The sequence below is a fragment of the Pristis pectinata genome, chromosome 2 (genome assembly GCF_009764475.1).
Source record: "Pristis pectinata isolate sPriPec2 chromosome 2, sPriPec2.1.pri, whole genome shotgun sequence".
NCBI lineage: Eukaryota > Metazoa > Chordata > Chondrichthyes > Rhinopristiformes > Pristidae > Pristis > Pristis pectinata.
In genome coordinates this window covers 134,528,547-134,550,493 of record NC_067406.1, presented here as the reverse complement: position 1 = coordinate 134,550,493, position 21,947 = coordinate 134,528,547, and the positions used below count along the sequence as shown (strand labels likewise).

The 21,947-nt window shown below is 43.0% G+C and overlaps 1 protein-coding gene across 2 annotated transcripts in view; it reads right to left on the bottom strand.

The window, feature by feature from the left end:
• The window catches only part of lef1 (lymphoid enhancer-binding factor 1), a 154,817-nt gene that overhangs the window by 58,019 nt on the left and 74,851 nt on the right, over nt 1-21,947 (bottom strand). For both annotated transcript variants that reach the window (XM_052009106.1, XM_052009098.1), the window contains exons 4-5: nt 19,258-19,390; nt 5,932-6,022 (exon numbers count right to left, since the gene is read on the bottom strand). In XM_052009106.1, coding sequence (XP_051865066.1) covers nt 5,932-6,022; nt 19,258-19,390 — 224 coding nt within the window. The remainder of the gene's footprint in view (nt 1-5,931; nt 6,023-19,257; nt 19,391-21,947) is intronic.

The window sequence follows — 21,947 nt, the reverse complement described above, 5'->3', positions numbered from 1 at the left end:
TAGGAATCCTGCAGGAACTCCTCTGAGAAATGTCCTGAGCCCACCTACCTTCAGCTGCTTCAGTAATGACCTTCTCTCCATAAGATTAAATGTCGAAAAGTTCACTGATGATTGTATGTTATTCAGGTAAGAGTAAAGGAAGCAAGCCTCTCCAAGCCAACGTAAAGACTTCAGCTGACAAATGGAAACAAATGTGTTCACCATCCCTCAAAATTGGCATCATATCATGAACATCCTCATCATCGATATCCACTGGTGAAAGATTTAACTGGACAGAGACTAGAATACTAGAATGTGACTCACCACTGATCATTTTAGCATTTACAAAGCATTGGCTTCCAGGAAAGTGAACAGCATAGTGTAACACTCTTCATTTCCCTGGAACCTTCAACAGCATTCAAGATGCCTGACAACATCCAGATCAAAGCAGCCCACTTGACCAGCGCCTAATCTTCTAGTTTTCCAAAGATTCTTGGCACACTTTGGCTGCAGCATATGCCATCTACGCCCTTCAACAGCTAGCCAAGAACTCTTCAGCAGCACCTGTGACCTCTACTACCTCAAAAGATAAGAGCAGCAACATCTTCGACTTTACTTACGCATCTTACACAATCCTAACCTGATTTATTATTTAGTTTCTTGGAAGTGACATGGTGTCATGACAACAACATTTCCCTCAATGTCAGCAAAACAAAAGAGCCGGTAATTGACTTTAGGAAAGGGGGTGGTGTACATGCACCTGTCTACGTCAATGTGCCGAGGTCCAGAGGGTTGAGAGTTTCAAGTTCCTTGGAGTGAACATCACCAAGAGCCTGTCCTGGTCCAACCACGTAGACGCCATGGCCAAGAAAGCTCACCAGTGCCTCTACTTCCTCAGGAGGCTAAAGAAATTTGGCATGTCCCCTTTGACACTCATCAACTTTTATTGATGCACCATAGAAAGCATCCTATCTGGATGCACCATGGCTTGGTATGGCAACTGCTCTGCCCGGGACCACAAGAAACTGCAGAGAGTTGTGGACACAGCCCAGCGCATCACAGAAACCAGCCTCCCCTCCATGGACTCTGTCTATACCTCTCGGTGAAGCAGTCAGCATAATCAAAGACCCCACCCACCTGGGCCATTCTCTTTTCTCCCCTCTCCCATCAGGCAGAAGATACAGGAGCCTGACGGCACATACCACCAGGCTCAAGGACAGTTTCTTTCCCACTTTGATAAGACTACTGAATGGTTCCCTTATATGATGAAATGGACTCTTGACCTCACAATCTATCTTGTTATGACCTTGCACCTTATTGTCTACCTGCAATGCACTCTCCCTGTAGCTGCGACACTTTACTCTGTATTCTGTTATTGTTTTTACCCTGTACTACCTCAATGCACTGTGTAATGAATTGATCTGTACGAACGGTATGCAAGACAAGTTTTTCACTGTACCTCAGTACAAGTGACAATAATAAACCAATACCAATACTTATGATTTCTCCTTCATTCCCACGGCAATTCCCTTCTAAACCAGAGCACCTTCAGTACATTTACCACAGTATTAGTATAGACTGGCTAATTACCACTATCTCAGGGGCAAGTAGAGATGGGCTATGAATGGTAGCCTTACCAGCAATGCCCACATTTTATGCACAAATAAAACTAATTTATTTCTTCTGTCTCTTTGTGCCCTCCCCTCATCTTTGTTCTACTCTGTTTCACCTCTCCCTGCAATTTTCTCTCCCATTCTCTCACCATCTTTCACTCAGTCTCTCCTAGTCTTTGGTTTGTCAGAGTAAGGAGTTTATTGTGTGGGGCATAGACTTCAAGCTATAGACAGTAATAACTGGACAGTTGAAGGTTTATTTTTTAAAGTATTAGTGTTTGTGGTACGCCGAACACTTATCATTTGACACCAATAGAATATGAAAAAGGCTTCCAAAAATAACTTGCAATAATTTACGTTGAAAAAACAGGCTGCTATAAGTGATCAGATATTTTCTCTTTACTTTTTTCCCGTCATTTTATTTGTGTATAATTTGTTGTGCTGGGGAGCTGGTGAATATTGACAGTCCCATCGAAGTCACTCCTTATTACCACAACACTATAGTGGGTAGGACACTTGGCCAGATCGGCTTGCTGTGAGCTTGCTGTGCACAAATTGACTGCTGCGATTTCTGTGTTACAGCAGCACCTTCAAGTATACTTCATTGTTACAGAGTGCTTTGGGCTGTCCTGACATTGTGAAAGGTATCGAAACATAACCTCCCAATTTCAGGTATCCTGCTTCCCCTCTGTCCCTTTTCCCTCTCCTCCTGGTCTACCTATACACACCCAACACCCCACCTTGTTTTCCCCCTCCCCCACCCACTCTATCTGCCCATCATCCACACACTCCTCCCACTGGTTCCCCTCCCCCCACTGTTTACATCTGCCCTCCCCACCTCCTTTATTTGGTTCCATGACCCACCTTCGGTTCATTAACCCACCTTCCTTTCCTATCAGATCCCACCATCTGCAGCCCAACTAGCAACTCCCAGCCTCTGTCACTACTCCCACTCTCCCCTCCTCTATCTGCCTATCACCCTCCTCACCTGGATCCACCTGTCGCCTGCCAGCTCTTGCTCCACCCCTTCCCCTCACCTCTTTACATTGACTGTCCATTTCCCTCTGCAGATGCTGCCTGACCTGCTGAGTTCCTCCAGTGTCTTGTTTTATGCACCTTGCATACTTTCCTTTTCTACCCAGATGAGGCAGGGGAAGAGGAAACAGAATATGCACACTGTGTGACACAGGCATTAATTGGGCCATGATGACAGATAAGCAAAAGGAAGCTTGGTCACAAGTAAGACAGCCCCTTGACCTTTCATCTCAGGAGCCTCACAGCCGCCTTTCACTTATGGTGCCAACCCAGATATGAAAGTGTTGAGTGGAGGTGTTGTTGGCTCAGGTTGGCTGAACCCTTTACTGACTGGCCTTGCCTGGGCTCAGGTAGAAAAGACCCAAAACAAGCAATGGGCTCTTGTTTCTGCAGTATTCAGTTCCCTTGGTAGAAAATGCTAAAACTGTGCCCTTAGACTTCATAGATGTACCACTGTAAAAAAAATCCTTAAATTAGCACCCTTAGTCTAACTGAATCATATTAAAGATCCTGAGTTCCAACAATTGGGATATTCTCAAATATTAACTCCATTGATACTACCTGACGTACATAGTCTTTCCAGCATTTTGCTTTTGCTTCCACTGGTGTGTGTGTCTGTGTGTGTGTGTGCGCGCGCGCGCGCGTGTGTGCACGCAATCCGTGTGTGTGCACACAGTCTGTGTGTGTGTGTGTGTGTGTGTGTGTGTGTGTGTTAGTATTATAGTGTAACATTGTAAGATTGTGCAAGCATGATTTCGTCTGGCAAAATTACATCTGGGAGAACGTGCATGAAAGGACCTGTGTGCATGTCTGACAGAATGTGTGAGAACCTGCAGGTGAGTATATGTGTATGAGAGCACGTGTGCGGATGTATGTGTCATCTTATGTCACATATCTGTCACTGCCTTCACGAGAGAGGATTTTAAGGGGAAACAAATAATTCAAAGCTCTGGAAGGTAGAATGATCTTGATTACAAACATTGGATTGAATTACTTCAACATAGACGTGAGCAGGAACAGATCTGAAGCTAAAGGTATTGGGAAGGCTAATTGGTAAATCATGCCTGGAGCTAATCCAAGGGCTCTGGAGGGGGTGCTTCAAAGACAGGGCAATGGGCACAGGAACCTTGCGTTATACGTTGGAGCAATGAGAGCTTTAAGTTGGCAAATTGAATCTGCAGATGGCTTAATTTGAAAGGGAAACTGTCATAACTTAGTGGACCGGGTAACCTAATGGGACTAGCATTTTACCGAGCTGTGAGTTCAAATCTCACTTGGGTAAGATGTTAGGCTTAATGTACAATGTTTGGCAAACTGTGGACAGACAATGATAGTGACAAGTGCGAGGTTGTAAAAATCAACTGATTCATTAATGACCTTTACTTAGCAAAGGAATCTACCTGGTTGTAAACTATTGCTATGGTTTGTGGTTGACTGGTAAGGAGTTGCCTAGAAAACCATGCAGTTGTATAAAGAACTACTCTTGGTTGGCTTCAGAGTCATGAGGAAAGGCCTAACACAGTCCACAGCAGAAGGTACCAAATAATTTTTGTAGAAGGAGGGTGAGAGTGGAGGGATTGAAAGAGAAAATATGCAAGGGGTAGGGTGGCAAAGGATCTTCCTTGCAACTGAGGTAAAGGTTTCATAAAAGAAACTCACTTTAGTGAAGGCATATTGCGGGGAAAGATTACTGACGGGTTCTTGTTAACAGGTGCGTGAAGGGATCTGAGATCTGTGATGAGATGATGGTCGGGGATGTGTGTTTGGCCAATAACAAGGGCAGGACTGGCTGGATTTAATGGCCTTTTCTAAGCCCTTAAACCAAACGCAGAAAATGGACCCATAACTTATCGGCAACTGTTTTACACAGAACCCAGTGGTAATGAAAATTTGGCACAGTGTGGAAAATATTACAGACTGGCTCGCACTTTGTGTACTCTGTGTGTGTGGGAGAGTCTGTGTGGGTGTGAGTGTCAGGGTGTGTGTGTGTGTGTGTGTGTGTGTGTGTGTGTGTGTGTGTGTGTGTGTGTGTGTGTGTGTGTGTGTGTGTGTGTGTGTGTGTGTGTGTGCGTTTGTGGTATGTGCGTTTGTGGTATGTGCATGTCTGTGTGTTTCAGTGTGCGCGTGTGCATTTGTGGTGTGTGTGTGGGTGTGTGCCTGTGAGAGAGTTATTAAACGAAACCTCCAGACATTGGACTGAAATGTTTACTCCACCTTCAAAAACTAATGAAATTAAGCCAGGAGAAGGTGTAAAAAATATGTGGACAAGCAATCTACACAGAAGCTTTTTGTGTCAGTCACTCCAGAAGCTTCATTTAATAACTTGCTCACAAAGATCTTTAACATGGGCTTAGAATCAGACGCATATGAGTTACACTTTTTTTTCCCGGCTCTTTAAAAAAATGGAGAGGAAAGATACCTTTGTGAAGTTGAGGATTAATTGCAAGTTGATTGGGTAAATGTTTGACCTACTAGGTAGAAAGGAGTTAACAAAGCCTACGCAAAACAATAAGTTGTATTGCTTAGAAAGCTTACACAATTCAGTCATTATGTGCTGTCAACATTGGAGTTTACACTTTACCGTCTACATTTTAAAGTTGTCTGAGTTATAATTAGCATCATATGAATCATAAATCAATATGGATATATTTGATCGTGAAAATAATACATTGCCTCATTTAACCCATTTGCTTTAACATCAGAAGCCTTCATTTTCATGGTATTATTACACAATATTCATCTAACATTCATATAGTTAGAATACAGTGCCTATTGTTTCACATTCAACAGAGGGTTAAGGTATTGGAGCATTATTTCATGCCATTTTTACAAATTCAGAAGATATTTCTGGTGCTGCATACTTTCGAATTCAGTCAAAGGGTTAAAAATAGGTGCCTGAAAGTCATTACAAGATATAACTGCATGAACCAGCTAACAAAAATAGACAGGGGTCCAAACCCAGGGTTGTCCTGGTCTGCACAGCTCAAGGCAAAACCTAGCAGTGCAGTTTTCCCCAAAGTGGTATCAAGAAGCTTTGCATGTTTGTTCTAATATTTCATGGCAATTGCATTATTACCTGGATTGTGTTTTGAGATTATCTAGGTTGCCTCAAACATTTGCTTAAATTCTGATGTGAAATTACAGAGTCGATAACCAACCACAATTCTTTCCTCTTTAAATTTAGCAATTAAAGTCTTACAATGGTGGCAATGCCGTGTCAATTTCAAAGTCTCAAATCTGCTTAAAAAGAAAGAGGGGGACTTGCAGCCAACTTGCTTAAGTTCAAAGAAAACCAAAGGCTTACCAGCTGAGAGGAGGCGTGAGCTGTCCAACAGCACCTGGAGACAAGGGATAGAAGGTGGGGATATCAGGACCTGGGGGATGTCTGTGCATGCCTGGAAGGGAAAGGAAGGATTCAGGTGAATCAACACAAGCATATTAGATTTCCACAAGTCATTTCAGCACAATTAACTACAATGAACAGGATCTATATTAGACAAGATATAATCAGAAATTATCTTTTCAACTTCTTTTCCAACACACAACTACAATTATACAAAATTAATTGTAATTTATGAAACAACTTTATTAGAATTGACAGCCATCTTAAAAATAAACTTGGTAAGTACTCAGTACTCAGGGAGGAGATATAGAAGCATGAAGACCCAAACTCAATGATTCAGGAACAGATTCTTCCCCTCCGTCATCAGATTTTTGAACGATCCATGAACACTACCTCGTTATTCCTTTTTTTTTGCACTACTTATTTATTTTTATAGATTTTTATGTCTTTGCACTGTACTGCTCCTGCAAAGCAACAAATTTCACGTCATATGTCAGTGATAATAAATCTGATTCTGATGCTTTTCCCCAGTTATCAGTAACACCCTCATACACTTGAATAAGAAAACTAGAATCAACATTGCTTATGCTTTCTAGATAATATACTTTCCATATGTTAACTTCTGAATGCGATTAGATAACCTATCAGCTTCCTTCATTGGTTTTTGGGATTTCAGTTCAAAGTCAGATAAGATATAAGATATTTACTTATTAGTCACATGTACATCAAAACACACAGTGAAATGCGTCTTTTTGCGTTACTGAGAATGTGCTGGAGGCAGCGCACAAGTGTCGCCACTCTTCCGGCGCCAACATAGCATGCCCACAGCTCCTTATCTGTACGTCTTTGGAATGTGGGAGGAAACTGGAGTAGTACCTCCTGAAACAACGTGAGAATGAATTTTTTGACTATTGTAAGAGAAAAAGAGCAGGAAAAGGCCAATTGGCCCCTTGAGTTGTTCTACCCATCGACAAGATAATGACTGATCTGCTGCCTCAGCACCATTTTCCTGCTCTATCCCCACATGCCTCAATTCCTCAAACATCCAAAACGTTTTCAATCTTAGTTATGAATGAAGTCAATGACTGAGTTCCCAGAGTCTTCCAGGGTAGTCAGAGGGCTATACAGCATAGAAACATGTCCTTCAGCTCAATTAAGATGCCGACCAAGGTGCTAAGGTAGAGAATTCTAAAGATTTAGCACCATCTGGGTGAAGAAATTTCCCCTTTAGAGATTGTAACCCCTAGTTCAGGACTGTCTCAGTCATCCTGCCTATACAGCCTGTTGAGCCCTCTAGGAATCTAATACCTGTTGTGCTAAATCACCCCAAGACTATGCAAAGCCAGTTCCATTTGGCCTCTCACTGTCTGGATATCCATCTTGCTGCTTTACTACTTATTTCAGGATGTGTAAATACAAGTACGTTCAAGTACAAAGATTAAATAACATTAAAGCAGAATTCTCAACAACTTTCGTTTATATAGCTCCTTTGATGTAATAAAAGGCGAGCAATCAGTATTTTTGTGCTCCCTGTGAGTACCCAGCCTAGCAGACTTGGAGCTTGGATTGGAGACCACCTGGGAGTATTAGGTCTAATCATTCGCTTCCTGGGAACCAAATGATACTACCAGCAGACTGCATTCAACCAGGATCTCAGTCATGCTTAAAAAAATCATAACCACCTCAAGGCACTTCACAGGACTGTAATCAGACAAGAATTTACAATGAACCGGTGGAGGGAATATTGGGGACAGGTATTCAAAGCTGCTCCTTGTGTTCAAGTGGTGAGTAATTTGAATATTCTGTAAGGTTCTTCGCAAAGCACTGCTAAACCAACTGGCAAAACCCTAATCACTACAGTTAGCAACACTGTGACCACTTGGTATTGGTATTGGTTTATTATTGTCACTTGTACCGAGGTACAGTGAAAAACTTGTCTTACAGACCGATCATACCAGTCAGTTCATTACACAGTGCAGTTACATTGGGTTAGTACAAAGTGCATTGATGTAGTACAGGTAAAAACAATAACAGTACAGAGTAAAGTGTCACAGCTACAGAGAAAGTGCAGTGCAATAAGGTGCAAGGTCACATCAAGGTAGATTGTGAGGTCATAGTCCATCTCATTGTATAAGGGAACTGTTCAATAATCTTATCACAGTGGGGTAGAAGCTGTCCTTAAGTCTGGTGGTATGTGCCTTCAGGCTCCTGTATCTTCTACCCAATGGAAGTGGAGAGAAGAGAGAATGTCCCGGGTGGGTGGGGTCTTTGATTATGTTGGCTGCTCCACCAAGACAGCATGAGGTAAAGACTTGATCATTTTGCACCAAAACGGACATTTGTTTTGTTCTAATTGTGTTCTTTCTTGTAAAAATTGTGTATAATTCATGTCTAATTTATGATTTTTTGTGAATGCTGCTTATATGATGCTGTGTGCCTGTGATGCTGCTGTAAGTTTTTCATTGCACCTGTGCATACATGTACCTGTGCATGTGACAACAAACTCAACTTTGACTTTGATTCTCATGAATGATTCCAAGTCAAAGGCAGGGATGAGGAGAATCCTCCTCAAATTTGCAGAAATTTCTCTCCACTTCATGTTTGCTTCATGATGGCATGAAAGTATTGCCAACCAGTCCAGTCTCAGTGTAGAGACTGATCATTGCCACAATGTTTTTTGTCAGTCTTTCTCACCTTCAACAAGCTTCCCACATGACTAATGGGAAACTGTTCAACTTCCACTCCAGAACAAAGGTCACCACAAACTCAGACAACATTTGTATACGCATGCAACGGAGGCAGAGCTACAAGTTATTGTTCACTGAAGCACATGAGGGGTTATAAGATAAGATGTCTCAGTCACATGTACATTGAAACACACAGCGAAATGCATCTTTTGCGTAGAGTGTTCTGGGGGCAGCCCGCGTGTCGCCACGTCTCCGGCGCCAACAAAGCATGCCCACAACTTCCTAACCCGTACGTCTTTGGAATGTGGGAGGAAACTGTAGCACCCAGAAGGAAACCCATGCAGACATGGGGAGGACATATAAACTCCTTACAGACAGTAGCTGGAATTGAACCCGGGTCGCTGGCACTGTAAAACATTACGCTAACCGCTACACTACCGTGCCTGCCCCCTTCCACAGGATCTTTGTAAAACAAGGGACCTTCATGAACCCATCCCAGTGTCCCATACTACCCTCTGACAATAAAAGTCTACAGATAAGACCCTACAAAACATGGATAATTTCCTATTTCTTGGCAGCTAGCTCTCAGTGGAGGCAACCGTTGACAATGAAATTCACCATGGCCTCAGTGCATCAGCGCAGTCTGTGGTCACCTGAAGAAGAGTATTTGAAGATCAAGCCTTCAAACCTAGCAGAAAGTTCTTGATCTACCAGGCAGCAGTAATCTCTGCCCAGCTGCATGCTTATGAGATCTGGACTACTTACAAATGGCACCTCAAGCCAATTTTGACCAATGCTCCAAATCCATTGGCAGTACAAGTGAATCAAAGCCAATGTCCTCTCCCAGGGCCAACATCCCCAGCATTGAAGCTCTAATTATGCTCAGTCGGTGCCGATGGGCAGATCACAACATTGTGGGCCGAAGGGCCTGTTCCTGTGCTGTACTGTTCTATTATATCATTTGCATGCCCAACTCCCTGACTTCCTAAGCAGACATTCTATTTCATTGCCAGAGGAAAAGATTCAAGGATCTTCTTCAAACCTGCTTGAAAAAAGTGCAACCTCTCCACCAACTGCTGGGAATTGCTGGCCCGTAACCACTCAAAGTGGAGATTGATTGTTCAGGATGGCATTGAGAACCGCAAGTTTCATGCATTAGAAATGAACAGACATGCTTCGTAAATCCTGGAAGGAGCATACCGTCCCCTGAAGGACCTGCCCGCCTGCCCACTACACATCTTCTGTCCACCAGCAGCAAAAATTGTAGTTTCCACACTGGCCTTATCGGTCACCTCAGAACCCACAAAACTGGCATGGAAGCAAGTCAGCTTTGACCTCAAGGGACCAGCTAAGAAAAAAGGTACAACAATTCCAAATCTTTCTCACCATCTCTTAATCAATAAACTCACTCAAAACCTAGTCTTGTTAAGCAGATTGGCCTGTGTGTCACTTTCTGTGATACAGACACATGAGATCTGTGAGACAGGATAGGTTGCAGGAACATAAGTAGGGGCTGGGGCTAATGGGATTGCACAGAGAGCTGGCATAGTCTCGATGGGTTGAATGACCTCTTCTGTGCGAGCAGGAAATATGAGAACATGCGACCTTCACAAGCATCAAGTTTCAGGGTTTTTCTGAATATGAGCACTTATTCCAAAGGACAAGTAACTCCTAAGCTGTTTCTGAAACTAAAAACTTCTGCAGATGCTGGAAATAAAAATGGAAACACTCAGCAGGTCAGGCAGCATCCGTGGAAAGAGAGACAGAGTTGATGTGAACACTCTACGCAAAAGATGCGTTTCACTGTGTGTTTCAATGTACATGTGACTAATAAAGAAATCTTGTCTTGTCTTGAAGACAATTCGTCAGAACTGATCCAGCAATAGTGATTCCTCCTGCTCTCTCAGGTCTCATAAAAGGCATTATGTCACTCTGTAGAAGACGACTAACAGAAGTATCCCTTGTCATTATATATCCCCTTCAAACAACATCACTAAAGATCAATTGTCCGGTATTATCACATTGCTGAATTATACTCAGTCCAGGACCAGATGAAGGTCTCGACCCAAAACGTCGCCTGTCCATTTCCCTCCACAGACTCTGCCTGACCTGCTGAGTTCCTCCAGCACCTTGTGTGTTGCTCTGGATTCCGGCATTGGCAGACTCTTGCATCTCCATTATCACATTGCTGTTTGGTGAACTTGGTCCGTGCTAATTGGCTGCCGTATTTCCTATGTTACATCAGTGATTACACTTCAAAACTATACCATTGGCTATCATGTGCTCTGGGACATCTAGAAATAGTGAAAGGATGCAGAGTTTCAACCTGAAACGTCGACAGTTCCTTTCCCCTCACAGATGATGTCCAACCCGCTGAGTCCCTCCAGAAGATTGTTTGTTGCACTATATAAATGCAAATCTATCTACTTTCCTTTATGCAGGTGTTTCCTGACATAGATATTCTTTTTGAAGAAAAAAATCAATTAAATGGAACAGCAGCTTGCAAGATTGATAAAAACTGAATATAATCCTTTAAGCTTTCCTCACATCTTTTAGTAATTTATACAAAAGAATGTGTTCATCAGCAAAATAATTGCAGGAAAGAAATTGTAGGAGTCAAGAAGAAACCAAACAGATCTTTTTTGTAGTAAAACAATCCGAACTGAATTTTTATAGGCTGTAGTTCACTGCAATTATTTTCATTTTCTCTTCCTGATAGATTGACGTCTTAATCTTCACTAAATGAGTGTGTCATCTAGTTAAGAAAGAGTGTATCAGTTTGCCTCTTAAAGCTTTGTCACAGCACAGTGTGTGCAATGGAAGGAAAAAAAATCCAATTCTCTTTTTCCTGGCATTTGCAACTGTTTCCTTGTTTACTATTCCCTTGAGGAACCAAAATTAAAATGCTGCAGTTTCTTTCACTGGCTATAAAAAAGGCACATAAACGCGTGCACACACACACACACACACACACACACACACGTGCACACAGACACACAGACAGGCAAGGCCATTGAAAGCAATGATTGTAACACTTAGAATGTTAAATGTAATCTGCTGCTGGTATGTATTACTGTGACCCCACTTCCATCATATCTTAATCTAATATGAATGATTTCAACTTCCATGCTTCCCAGTACAATTGCTTTTCATCTCCCTGTTTGTGGTTCCCAGATGCAGAGAAAGGAATACACTTTGGTTACAAAACATTACAAGGCTCTTTGTCAGCTCTCTCTCTCTCTCTCTCTCTCTCTCTCAAGACACAGGGTTTTCCACCATCTGCAACTTTACAGGATCAGCAGTTAATTAAGAACCATTTCCAGTCCCTTAATGCTAACACTTGATATGATTCATTTGCCTCACGATTGTCACTCCAGCTCATACTAAGCTCTTCATCAAGCTGATTCCTTAGGGCTTCAAGGTCAAATAGTTTTGCATGTGTAGTATTTAACATCCAAAGCTCTGCCGGGAGAACTCTCTCTGCTGACAACCCTCGAACACGAAGCCCTAGAGCTTTCAGAAGTGCCTGGCAGGATTAAAACAGGGCTTTAATCCCAAATAGACCTTTGCATTTTATAGTATACCTGAAAATGTCCCCCTAGGAAGTCTGTAAAAGGCAGTGATTTCTCATATTAAATTCCCCTTCCCCCATAGCACCAAAACATACTTCCTGTTAGGCAACTGCCTCAGAATGAAACCAAATCATGTCACTCTGGACCACAGAGTCACAGAATCCATCCAGCACAGAGCCAGGGCATTCAGCCAATCAAGACCTCGTCATCTCTCTGTAGCTCAGACCCATTTCCCGGCATCTTTCCACAGCCTTGTAAATTATTTCCCTCAAATGCCAATCTAATTCCCTTTTGAAATCTGTTTCCACCATTCTTAGAGTCAAGGGTTCCAGGGTAACACCATTCACTACTTAGAAAAATTCTTCCCTCTTTCCCCATGTGTATCTTTTGCCCTTCACTTCACAGAGTCATAGAGTTGTACAGCACAGAGAAAGGCCCTTCTTCCCATACGTGTCCATACCGACCAAGATGTATATTCAAGCTAGTCCCATCTTCCAGCACTTGGCCCATCACCCTCTAAACTTTAAATCAATATCTCCTGATTTGTGAACCATCTGCTAATGGAAGCACCCTCTCTTCTATTAATCTACACATTTCTATCAAACTTCTCAACCAACACAACACCAAGCAGAACAACTCCAGTGAACCGTTACCCCTGGAGTCATCCTACCAACTCCTTCTTGCCCCCTCTCTCAGATCACAGATAAGAGTCATTGACAAGGCAATGAACTGAAAATTCCTGGGGAGATTTCTAACATCAATCAAAGGCCAATCTAATTTAAGAAATGAAATGCCAGTAACTTATTGGAAGACAACCTACATATTCAAAGAACAAATGGTTAGCTTGGAAAAGGGACCATTGCAATCTAGTCAGTAAACAGAAAAGGATGTGGCTTCAGGTCTAATTGAGATGAAGGGCAGAGGGAAGACTGCAGCCTAAATCATGGTCGCTGTCAATCCTTACATAACCCGAAAGTTGGTGTTTGTTTACATACTGGTTTGTGTACAAGATGATAAGAGGCATAGATTGAGTGGACAGTCAGAGACTTTTTCCCAGTGTGACAATGGCTAACACGAGGGGACATAATTTTAAGGTGATTGGAGGAAGATATAAGGGGGATGTCAGGGGTAAGTTTTTTACACAGAAAGTGGTGGGTGCATGAAATGCTCTGCCTGCAGAGGTTGTGAGGGCAGATACATTAGGGACATTTAAGAAACTCTTAGGTAGACACATGAATGATAGAAAAATAGGAGGCTATGTGGGAGAGAAAGGTTTGATAGATCTTAAGAGTGGGATAAAACGTCGGCACAACATTGTGGGCCGAACGGCCTGTACTGTGCTGTAGTGTTCCATGTTCTATAACAGAGCAAGGAGATTATTGCCCAGAAATCTGACTGATTAGCTTCTGGCTGCATTCTATGCAAGCACACCTGACCTTTTCCTGACAGCACCTAACGGCATCACTGTTGATGCAACTCCTGTTTTTGCCTGTACCAATGTAAAGGGAAGCTCAAAGATCCAAACTATAGCTGTTGGGGAACAGCCTGACTAGAAGTCGGAGCACTTCATGTTGGCTTGTTGCTTCTCTTCTGATTTAAAAGAACACCAGACTGTCACTGTGAGATTTGAATCAGAGTGCACTACAATTATTAATGAGCATTTTCTCCACCATTCAGCAGCAGAGATACCCATGCAATGGCCCACCCACATTGATTTGTAGCTCGCATGGACAAAGCATTTATTTCTACATTGTTCCACTAAGTGGGGATTTTCACTACTGGAGGAGAGAATGGGTCATTTCTGGGAGGGTGTGACTAATAGGGTGCTGCAGGGATTGGAACTGGCCAAGTGTACTATATCCAAGCTTGCTGACAATACTAGGCTTGGAACCAATGTGAGTTATGAGGAGATTGCGGGGGGGAGGGGGGGGGTGCTTTTAGAGAATGCAGAGAGGTTAAATGAGTGTGTGAGGGCATGGGAGATAGAACATAATGTGAGGTCATCCACCTTGATCGAAAAGATTACAAACGCAGAGAAATGTTTGAATAGTTAGGGAGTTGTAAAGTGGTTGCGTTCTGAGGGACCTGGGTGGCAGGTGCAGCAAGCAGTTAGGAAAGCAAATGATATGTGGGCACTTATTGAAAGAGCAGTTGAGTACAAGAGTAAAGATGTCTTCGTGCAATTATATAAGGCCCTGTCGAGACTGCACCTGGCATATTGTGCACAGCTCTGGTCTGCCTACCAGAGGAAAGCAATAGAGAGAGTGCAACAAAAATTCACCAGATTGATTCACAGGGTGGAGAGGGAGGCTTCCATATTTCATATATATTTTCTTAGGACATAGAAGAAAGCCATTTAACCAATTAAGTCAATTAATCACAGTGCAAAGCAAGTTCCCCCACTTATTTCCCTGTAACTTATTTTCTCACACATGCCCATCAATTCCCTGTGATTCTTCTGCCATCCACCCACACCACAGGTAGTGTTCAATGGTCACTTAACCTACCAACCAGCAGGTCTTTGGGATATGGCAGGACACCAGAGCACCCAGAGGAAACCCACACAGTCACAGGGAGAACATGTAAACTCTACAGAGATAGCACCTGAGGTCACGGTTGGATTCAGTCACTAGAGCTGTGAGGTAGCAGCACTACCTGCTGCACCACTAAGCAATGTAGGCTTGTACTCTTGTGAGTATGGAGAAATGAGAAGTGATTTCATTGAAACAGTCAACTCGATACCCAGCCTCTGACCTGCTCTTGGGGCCACAGTGACTGCTCCAGATGAGTTTCTATTCTATGGTGACCCTACAGGAGGGTCGATGTAGGGATCATGTTTTCCCTGGCTAAGGTGTCTAGAACCAGAGGTCACAGACTCAAGGTAAGGATTGGAGATGAGCAGAAATTTCCTCACCCAGAAGCTATTCTTCAGTGGAGAAGACTCCATCCAAGAGAGCTATAGAAGCTCATTCTCTGAGTTCATTCAAAACAGGGACCTTTGGATTTTAAGGAAAACAAAAGACATGGAATAGTGAAGCAAGAACAAGGGGCTGAATCCTTCTTTCTTCTGCTGAAGTCCTGCTTCTTCTTCTTATGTTCTTTTGTTTGGTAACTTTCTGTGCCAACAATTTATCTGTAACCCTTCTTGACATTTATACTGTTTTACACCATTCACCATTGCAGAGCCATGGGAAATTCATAGTCAGTGGATATCAAGGCAAAAACAATCCAAAGGCTTGGGTGTATCTCACACAGAGGAAGATGATTGGGATTACTGAAGGTCAAATATCACAGCCCCAGCACATCACTGCAGCAGGTCTTCAGGGCAATTTCCTAGGCACAAACTTCTCCTGCTTCATTAATGGCCTTCCTTCCAACATAGGGGATATTTGCTAATGATTCCACAATTCCCTTCACAATTCCTCAGCCCACGAAACAGCCCGTGCCTGCAGGCAGCAAGACCTGGATAAGATTCAGGCTTGATGACAAACAAGGCTCATGCCACAAAGATACTAGGAAGTGATCATGTACAGGAGAAAGTCTATAACACCTACTCTTGACATTGCCCCACAATTAACCTCCTGTAGGGTCACCATAGAACAGAAACTCATCTGGAGTAGCCACTGTGGCCTCAAGAACAGGTCAGACAGAGGCTGGGTATCGAGCTGACTGGGTCCTTAAATCTACAAGGCATGGGAAGTGTATAGGAATACTTTCAATTAAAATGGATAACAGCAGCTCTAGGAACTGTCAATAGCTTGACACCATCACCCCACTTGATCAGCATCCCATCCACCACAAATTCATCACCAGTACCCAATGGCTACAGAGGGTAACATTGACAATATGCACGATATTACTCACCTAGGCTTGCCTCAACAGTAACTCCCAAACCCGGGATCTTTACCCAACAAAAAGGACAAGGGCAACTGCAGGTTCCCCTCCAAGTCGTGCACCACTCAGATTTGGAAATGTGCTGCCATTCCTTCATTATCATTGGGTCTAAATCCAGGAGCTCCCTACCCGACACCACTGAGGGAGCACCTCTAGTTGAGGACTACAAAGGCTCACGAAAGTGATCGTCACCATAGTTTCCAGTGCAACGAAGGGTGGGCAATAAATGATGATCTTGGCAGTGATGCCTTCTTCCCAAAAAATGAATGAAAAAAAACTTTTTAGCCAGATTATGCTTCCACCTTGGTGTGGTTTAGTCTCCTCTACCTCTCTTCTGCTTAATGCACTGTCCAAAATCATTCCCCGCCACCTCATCAAATGGCCACTTTTCTTGTGTGGCCAGATAATGGTTTTGCCTCTTGACCCTGAAAAGCAGTGATTCCACTGACCCATTATTCTCGAGACAACATTCCCCCATGGATCACTGGATGACAAGCGATGCAAAGAATCCTGGCTGAATTCCTTCTTTAGACAATGATGGCATCTTATTACAGTTCAGCTGAGAACAGCAAGCAGGAGTCAACCCTACCTGCCTGAGTCTCTGCCACAACAGATGGTGCAGTAACCCACTGACCCAACAAGGATTAGACACACCATGCCATCAGTAAAGTTACATCTCTCTGTTTCCACAGACTCGCATGCCCATGCATTCACACGCATGCACTCCATATGCACACACAGAAGCATGTGCACACACATCCATGCATCAGACACACACATGTATACACACACATGAACACACACATGCATGAATGCACACGGACATGAATATACACAAACACACTTGAACACGCACATAAATGGACATGAATGCACACAGATATGAACGTGCACATATGAACACACACATATATACACATAACCAAGCACACACATACACACACAAATACATGCCTACACACACACACACACACACACAAATACATGCCTACACACACACACAAACACACACACACACAAATACATGCCTACACGCACAGACACACACACACATACATGCCTACACGCACACACACACACACACACAAATACATACCTACACTCAGACACACACACTCGCATGCATGCACGTACACCAACACTCTCAAAACAAACTAAAAACAGGCAATCCTGCTCATTATTTAGTCTGCCTGCAGCATGTAAACACTACTTCCTTTCTGGCCTCCTCCTGTGATGGTAGCACTGTCTCTGTGTTTGTTCAGCTGCACAGCCCACAATAGGCAAGACCCCGGTACTGCTCACTACTAGAACTTTTATTATTGCAGAGCAAAGAAAGTATTGGTGCTAAGGAAGTAATTCTTTTAAGATACCCTTGCTGCAGCCAATCTATTTCTGGATTTGAAGCCACATTTTAGAATGGATTGGAATGACTCTGAGATAACTTCAGCTGATGACCAGAACAGACCCCACATTACTCGGGGCAGCTGTGCAAAAGTGGGCAGCAGCAAGTCAACACCTCTCTTAATTTCTATTGGTGTTGACTTTGACAACCATCTTACAAAAAGTCGAGATCTATTTTACTTGAAGGTTAAGAAGACCTCTTTGAAGGTTCATGGCTAAGACAGTTCTTGTCAAGCTGTTCAAACTACTAATTCGGTGTAGGCGATCTGGATCTGATGGCTATCTTTGTGCTGTGTTACTCTAGATATTTGTTTAAGCAATGGCATATTTTAATTGCTGCTGCACATGCTTCATTTTCTTAACCTCTTCCAGACAAATGCGGACAAGTATTTTTTGTAAGCAAGTCAACAAGTTTATTCTGACACACAGCCAGCTGTGTTATTCTCTCAAGTTCATTCATAACATATTGAGGCTTGAATACTGGGTGTGCCATGAACTAAAGCTAAACACAAAGATCCCAAGGCGTTAGTTTAGAGTTTTATCTATCACATTGCTCATGGAAACTTCCAGCACAGAAGGAGGCCATTCAGCCCATTGCACCGATGCTACCGAAAAAATGAACTTTAGGTATGTCCCAATCTCCAGCCTTTGGTTCACAAACCATGATTTCTACTTTTCCTTCTGACATAGAAGGACATTTTAGTCCATCAAGTTTATGTTGGCACACAGAGCAAACCCATTCACCACTAATTTCCCCTGTACATTATTCTCTCCACATTCCCATCAACACTCCTCAGATCCTATAATTCACCCCTACACCAGGGGCAACTTACAGTAGATAATTAACATAGATAGATTGACATAGAACAGTATAGCATAGGAACAGGCCTTTCAGCCCATAATCTCTGTGCTGACCATGATACCAAACCAAACTACCAACCTACCGACCCACCCGTCTTTGGGATGTGTGGGGAAACCAGAGCACCCAGGGGAAGCCCACACGGTCACAGAAGGAACGTGCACATTCCACACAGGCAGCAGCGTAGATCAGGACCGAACCCATATCACAGGAGCTGTGAGGCAGAAGCTCAACCTACAGGTTTCAGCTCTTCCAAATACTCCTTAAATGTGGTAAAGGTTCCTGCCTCCACCAACCTTTCAGGCATTGAGTGAAATAGATTTTTCTTAACTTCCCTCTAATTCTTCTATCAATTACCTTAAATCTATGCCACCCAGTTACTAACCTCTCAGCCGAGGGAAATAAATCCTTCCTGTTTACATTGACTTACTCTCATAATTTTATATTCCTCAATTAAGTCTCCCCTCCATCTCCTTTGCTCCAAAGAAAACAATCCCATAACTTTAATTGTCCAGTTGCATAGCGGTTAGTGTAATGCTTTACAGCACCAGAAACCCGGGCTCAATTCCTGCCACTGTCTGTAAGGAGTTTTTACGTTCTCCCTGTGTCTGTGTGGGTTTCCTCTGGGTGCTCCAGTTTCCTCCCACATTCCAAAGACGTACGGGTTAGGAAGTTGTGGGCATGTTATGTTGGCTCCGGAAGAGTGGCGACACTTGCAAGCTGCCCCCCAGAACTCTCTACGCAAAAGATGCATTTCACTGTGTGTTTCGATGTAACTAATAAAGAAATCTTAACTTATCTTAAAATAACACGTCTTGCATATTAATTCCCTTGTATTCAGGTTCAGTCACACTTTGAGCTGGAGATTCCTCACCTCGCTTGGAGCTGGTGTCTGTGGGGATTTGTGTCGGATGAGATCCTGGCGCAAAGTGCTCGTCGCTGTAAGTGATGAGAGGGGTGAGGGGGTGAACTGCATGGCATGGCTGCACCACAGGCACCTTGTTTGACTGGAAGACAGAAAACAAAACAGTACAGATTCTGTCAGTGACGACTGATGAAAACAATACAAGCTGATGCATCCATACAGTGAAAGGTGGAACATCAGAAGAAATTGCAGGTATGTTTACTTTGGGTGAGGATTTACCATCATGACCCAAAAGAAAAAGAATGAAGAAGCTCATCGAAAACCCAAAGTTCGATAGTGAATATCAGCCGATTCTCTTGGCTTGTTTGGATCACTCTCCTGACCTCATTTCATCTGTTAGTGGTCTGACTGAACCCTCACGAGCCACAGGTTTGGCACTTCTCCCCAGGATGGACCCTGAGCCATTGTCACTTCAATGTTCCCTTCCCTATGACTGGGAAGCTTCCAACCACGACACCCTGCGATGATTCGGCACCAACATCTGCAAGGTCAGGGATGCAGAACCACAGAGAGGGTAAACCCAAAATACTTGCCATATCACAGTAATATTTTCTCTACTGGATTTCCTTCACAATGTGGCCAAATCTGGGAAGGAAATCCAGCAGAGAGAATATTACCATAGTGAACAAACAGCTAGTAAGTTTTTTTTTCATTTAGAGAGTGAATGAATGACTATTCAACTGGCCGAAAGCCTGGGGGTTAATTTTGGCATATGGCAAAATGGTCTGTTGTATAATTCTCCCAATTTCTGTTTCTCCAGGGAAGTGAACAGCATAGAGTTGGATTGATTTTGCCTCTTACACAGTTGCTCATCAGTTATCAACTACGGTCAATGAAATAAATTTCAAGAGTTAGAGTACATGCTGACATATCTATAAATTGCATTTATCACTACTGTTGGGGATGAATTCCAAGGCAATTGTGTTCAAAGGTTTGAAATGTTCTCCTGTAACACAAGACTGAAGCAATAACCTCATGAATACTGTGAGTCGATCCGGTCTAACATGGCTCGGTGATACTGAACCAAATCAAATGTCAAGAATTTCTTTAATACTGGAACAAAATAAAGTTACTAAAACATACACTTCAAATTTCCACCCTTTGCAATTAACCATTTACATGCTAAGTGAAGTCGTCATTCTGAATCAAATGGGTTTTGTGATCTCCAGGCCTAGAGAGGCAAGAATGTCCAGTTTCAGAATCCTCCACATTAACTAGTGTGGAAAGGTGAACTAGGATTTCCTAACTAAGGCTAGGATCTCACAAATCTGTGATCCTAGCAGAAGTGCGAAAGAAACTCAGTTGAAAGTTTTCACTCCTAACCAGCTCTGTGTCAAAACCAAACCAGTTCTTACTAAACAAAGTCAATGACATGTAAATCATGTGTGTAAGGTAAATCAATTAATCATTGCAGATTGGTGACAGGACAGTAAAGGAAAAAATAATGGTCATGGTCACAGCGTCATTCAGCACAGTCTGGAGTGGTGTAGGCTGAGGGGAGACCTGATAGAAGTTTATAAGATTGTGAGAGGCATAGATAGAGTAGAAAGCACTCCCAGGGTTCAAATGTCTAATACTCGAGGGTATGCATTTAAGGTGAGGGGGGTAAGTTCAAAGGAGATGTGGGGCAAGTTTTTTTACACAGAGAGTGGTGGATGCCTGGAATGCGCTGCCAGGGGTGGTAGTAGAAGCAAATACGTTAAAGGTGTGTAAGAGGCTCTTAGATGCAGAGAATGGAGGGATATGGACATTGTGCAGGCAGAAGGGATTAGTTTAGTTAGGCATTTAATTAGTTTAATTAGTTTGGCACAACATTGTGGGCCAAAGGGCCTGTTCGCGTACTGTACTATGTTCTAGGCCCTATAGCTTACCTCATACATGCCTCAAGTACCCGTCCATACTAATCCCATTTACCTGCCTTTGTGCCATAGCCTTCTATGTCTTGGCAATTCAAGTGCTCCTCTTGCTTCTTCCTAAGTGTTGTGAGAATCTCTGCTTCCATCACATTCCAATTTCCAACCACACTCTGAGTGAAAATATTATGTCCCTTGTAAACCTCTTACCCCTTACCTTAAACCTCTGCTCTCTGGTTATGGATACCTCTACACTTTATTACTCTCTACCTTCTCTATGTCCTATCAGTGTTATCAAACAAAAGGGAAGAAGCAGTTAGTAAAAGTGATGGAGATATTGGTTCCGTAGAAAAATGAGTTAGAAGGACCAACCACAGCTCTGTTGGTAGCCTTCCCTCATTTACAAAGGTGTGGGTTCCAGTCTCTCTTCAGAGGTTCGAAGACCAAATCTGGGGAGTACTCCACTGCCAGAAATTCAGATGAAATGTCTCTCAGATGGATATAAGCAACCCCTGGTGGTACTTTGAAAAGCAATTGGGTTCTCTTGATATTCTAGTCAATGGTTCAGTGGTGGTTAGTGATCTCCCTTGCTGTTCCTGGGAGTTTGCAAAGTACAAATTGCCTGCCTACAGAGGAAGTGATTACAATTCCCTGGAACTTCACTGGATTTGGAGCACTTCCGGACATCCTGTGCTCATGGATGTCAAAGCAGCCACTTAGACACAAATACATGAATTATTATTTTTAAATTGTACGTAAAACTAATTTTACTGCTACAACAGTTGC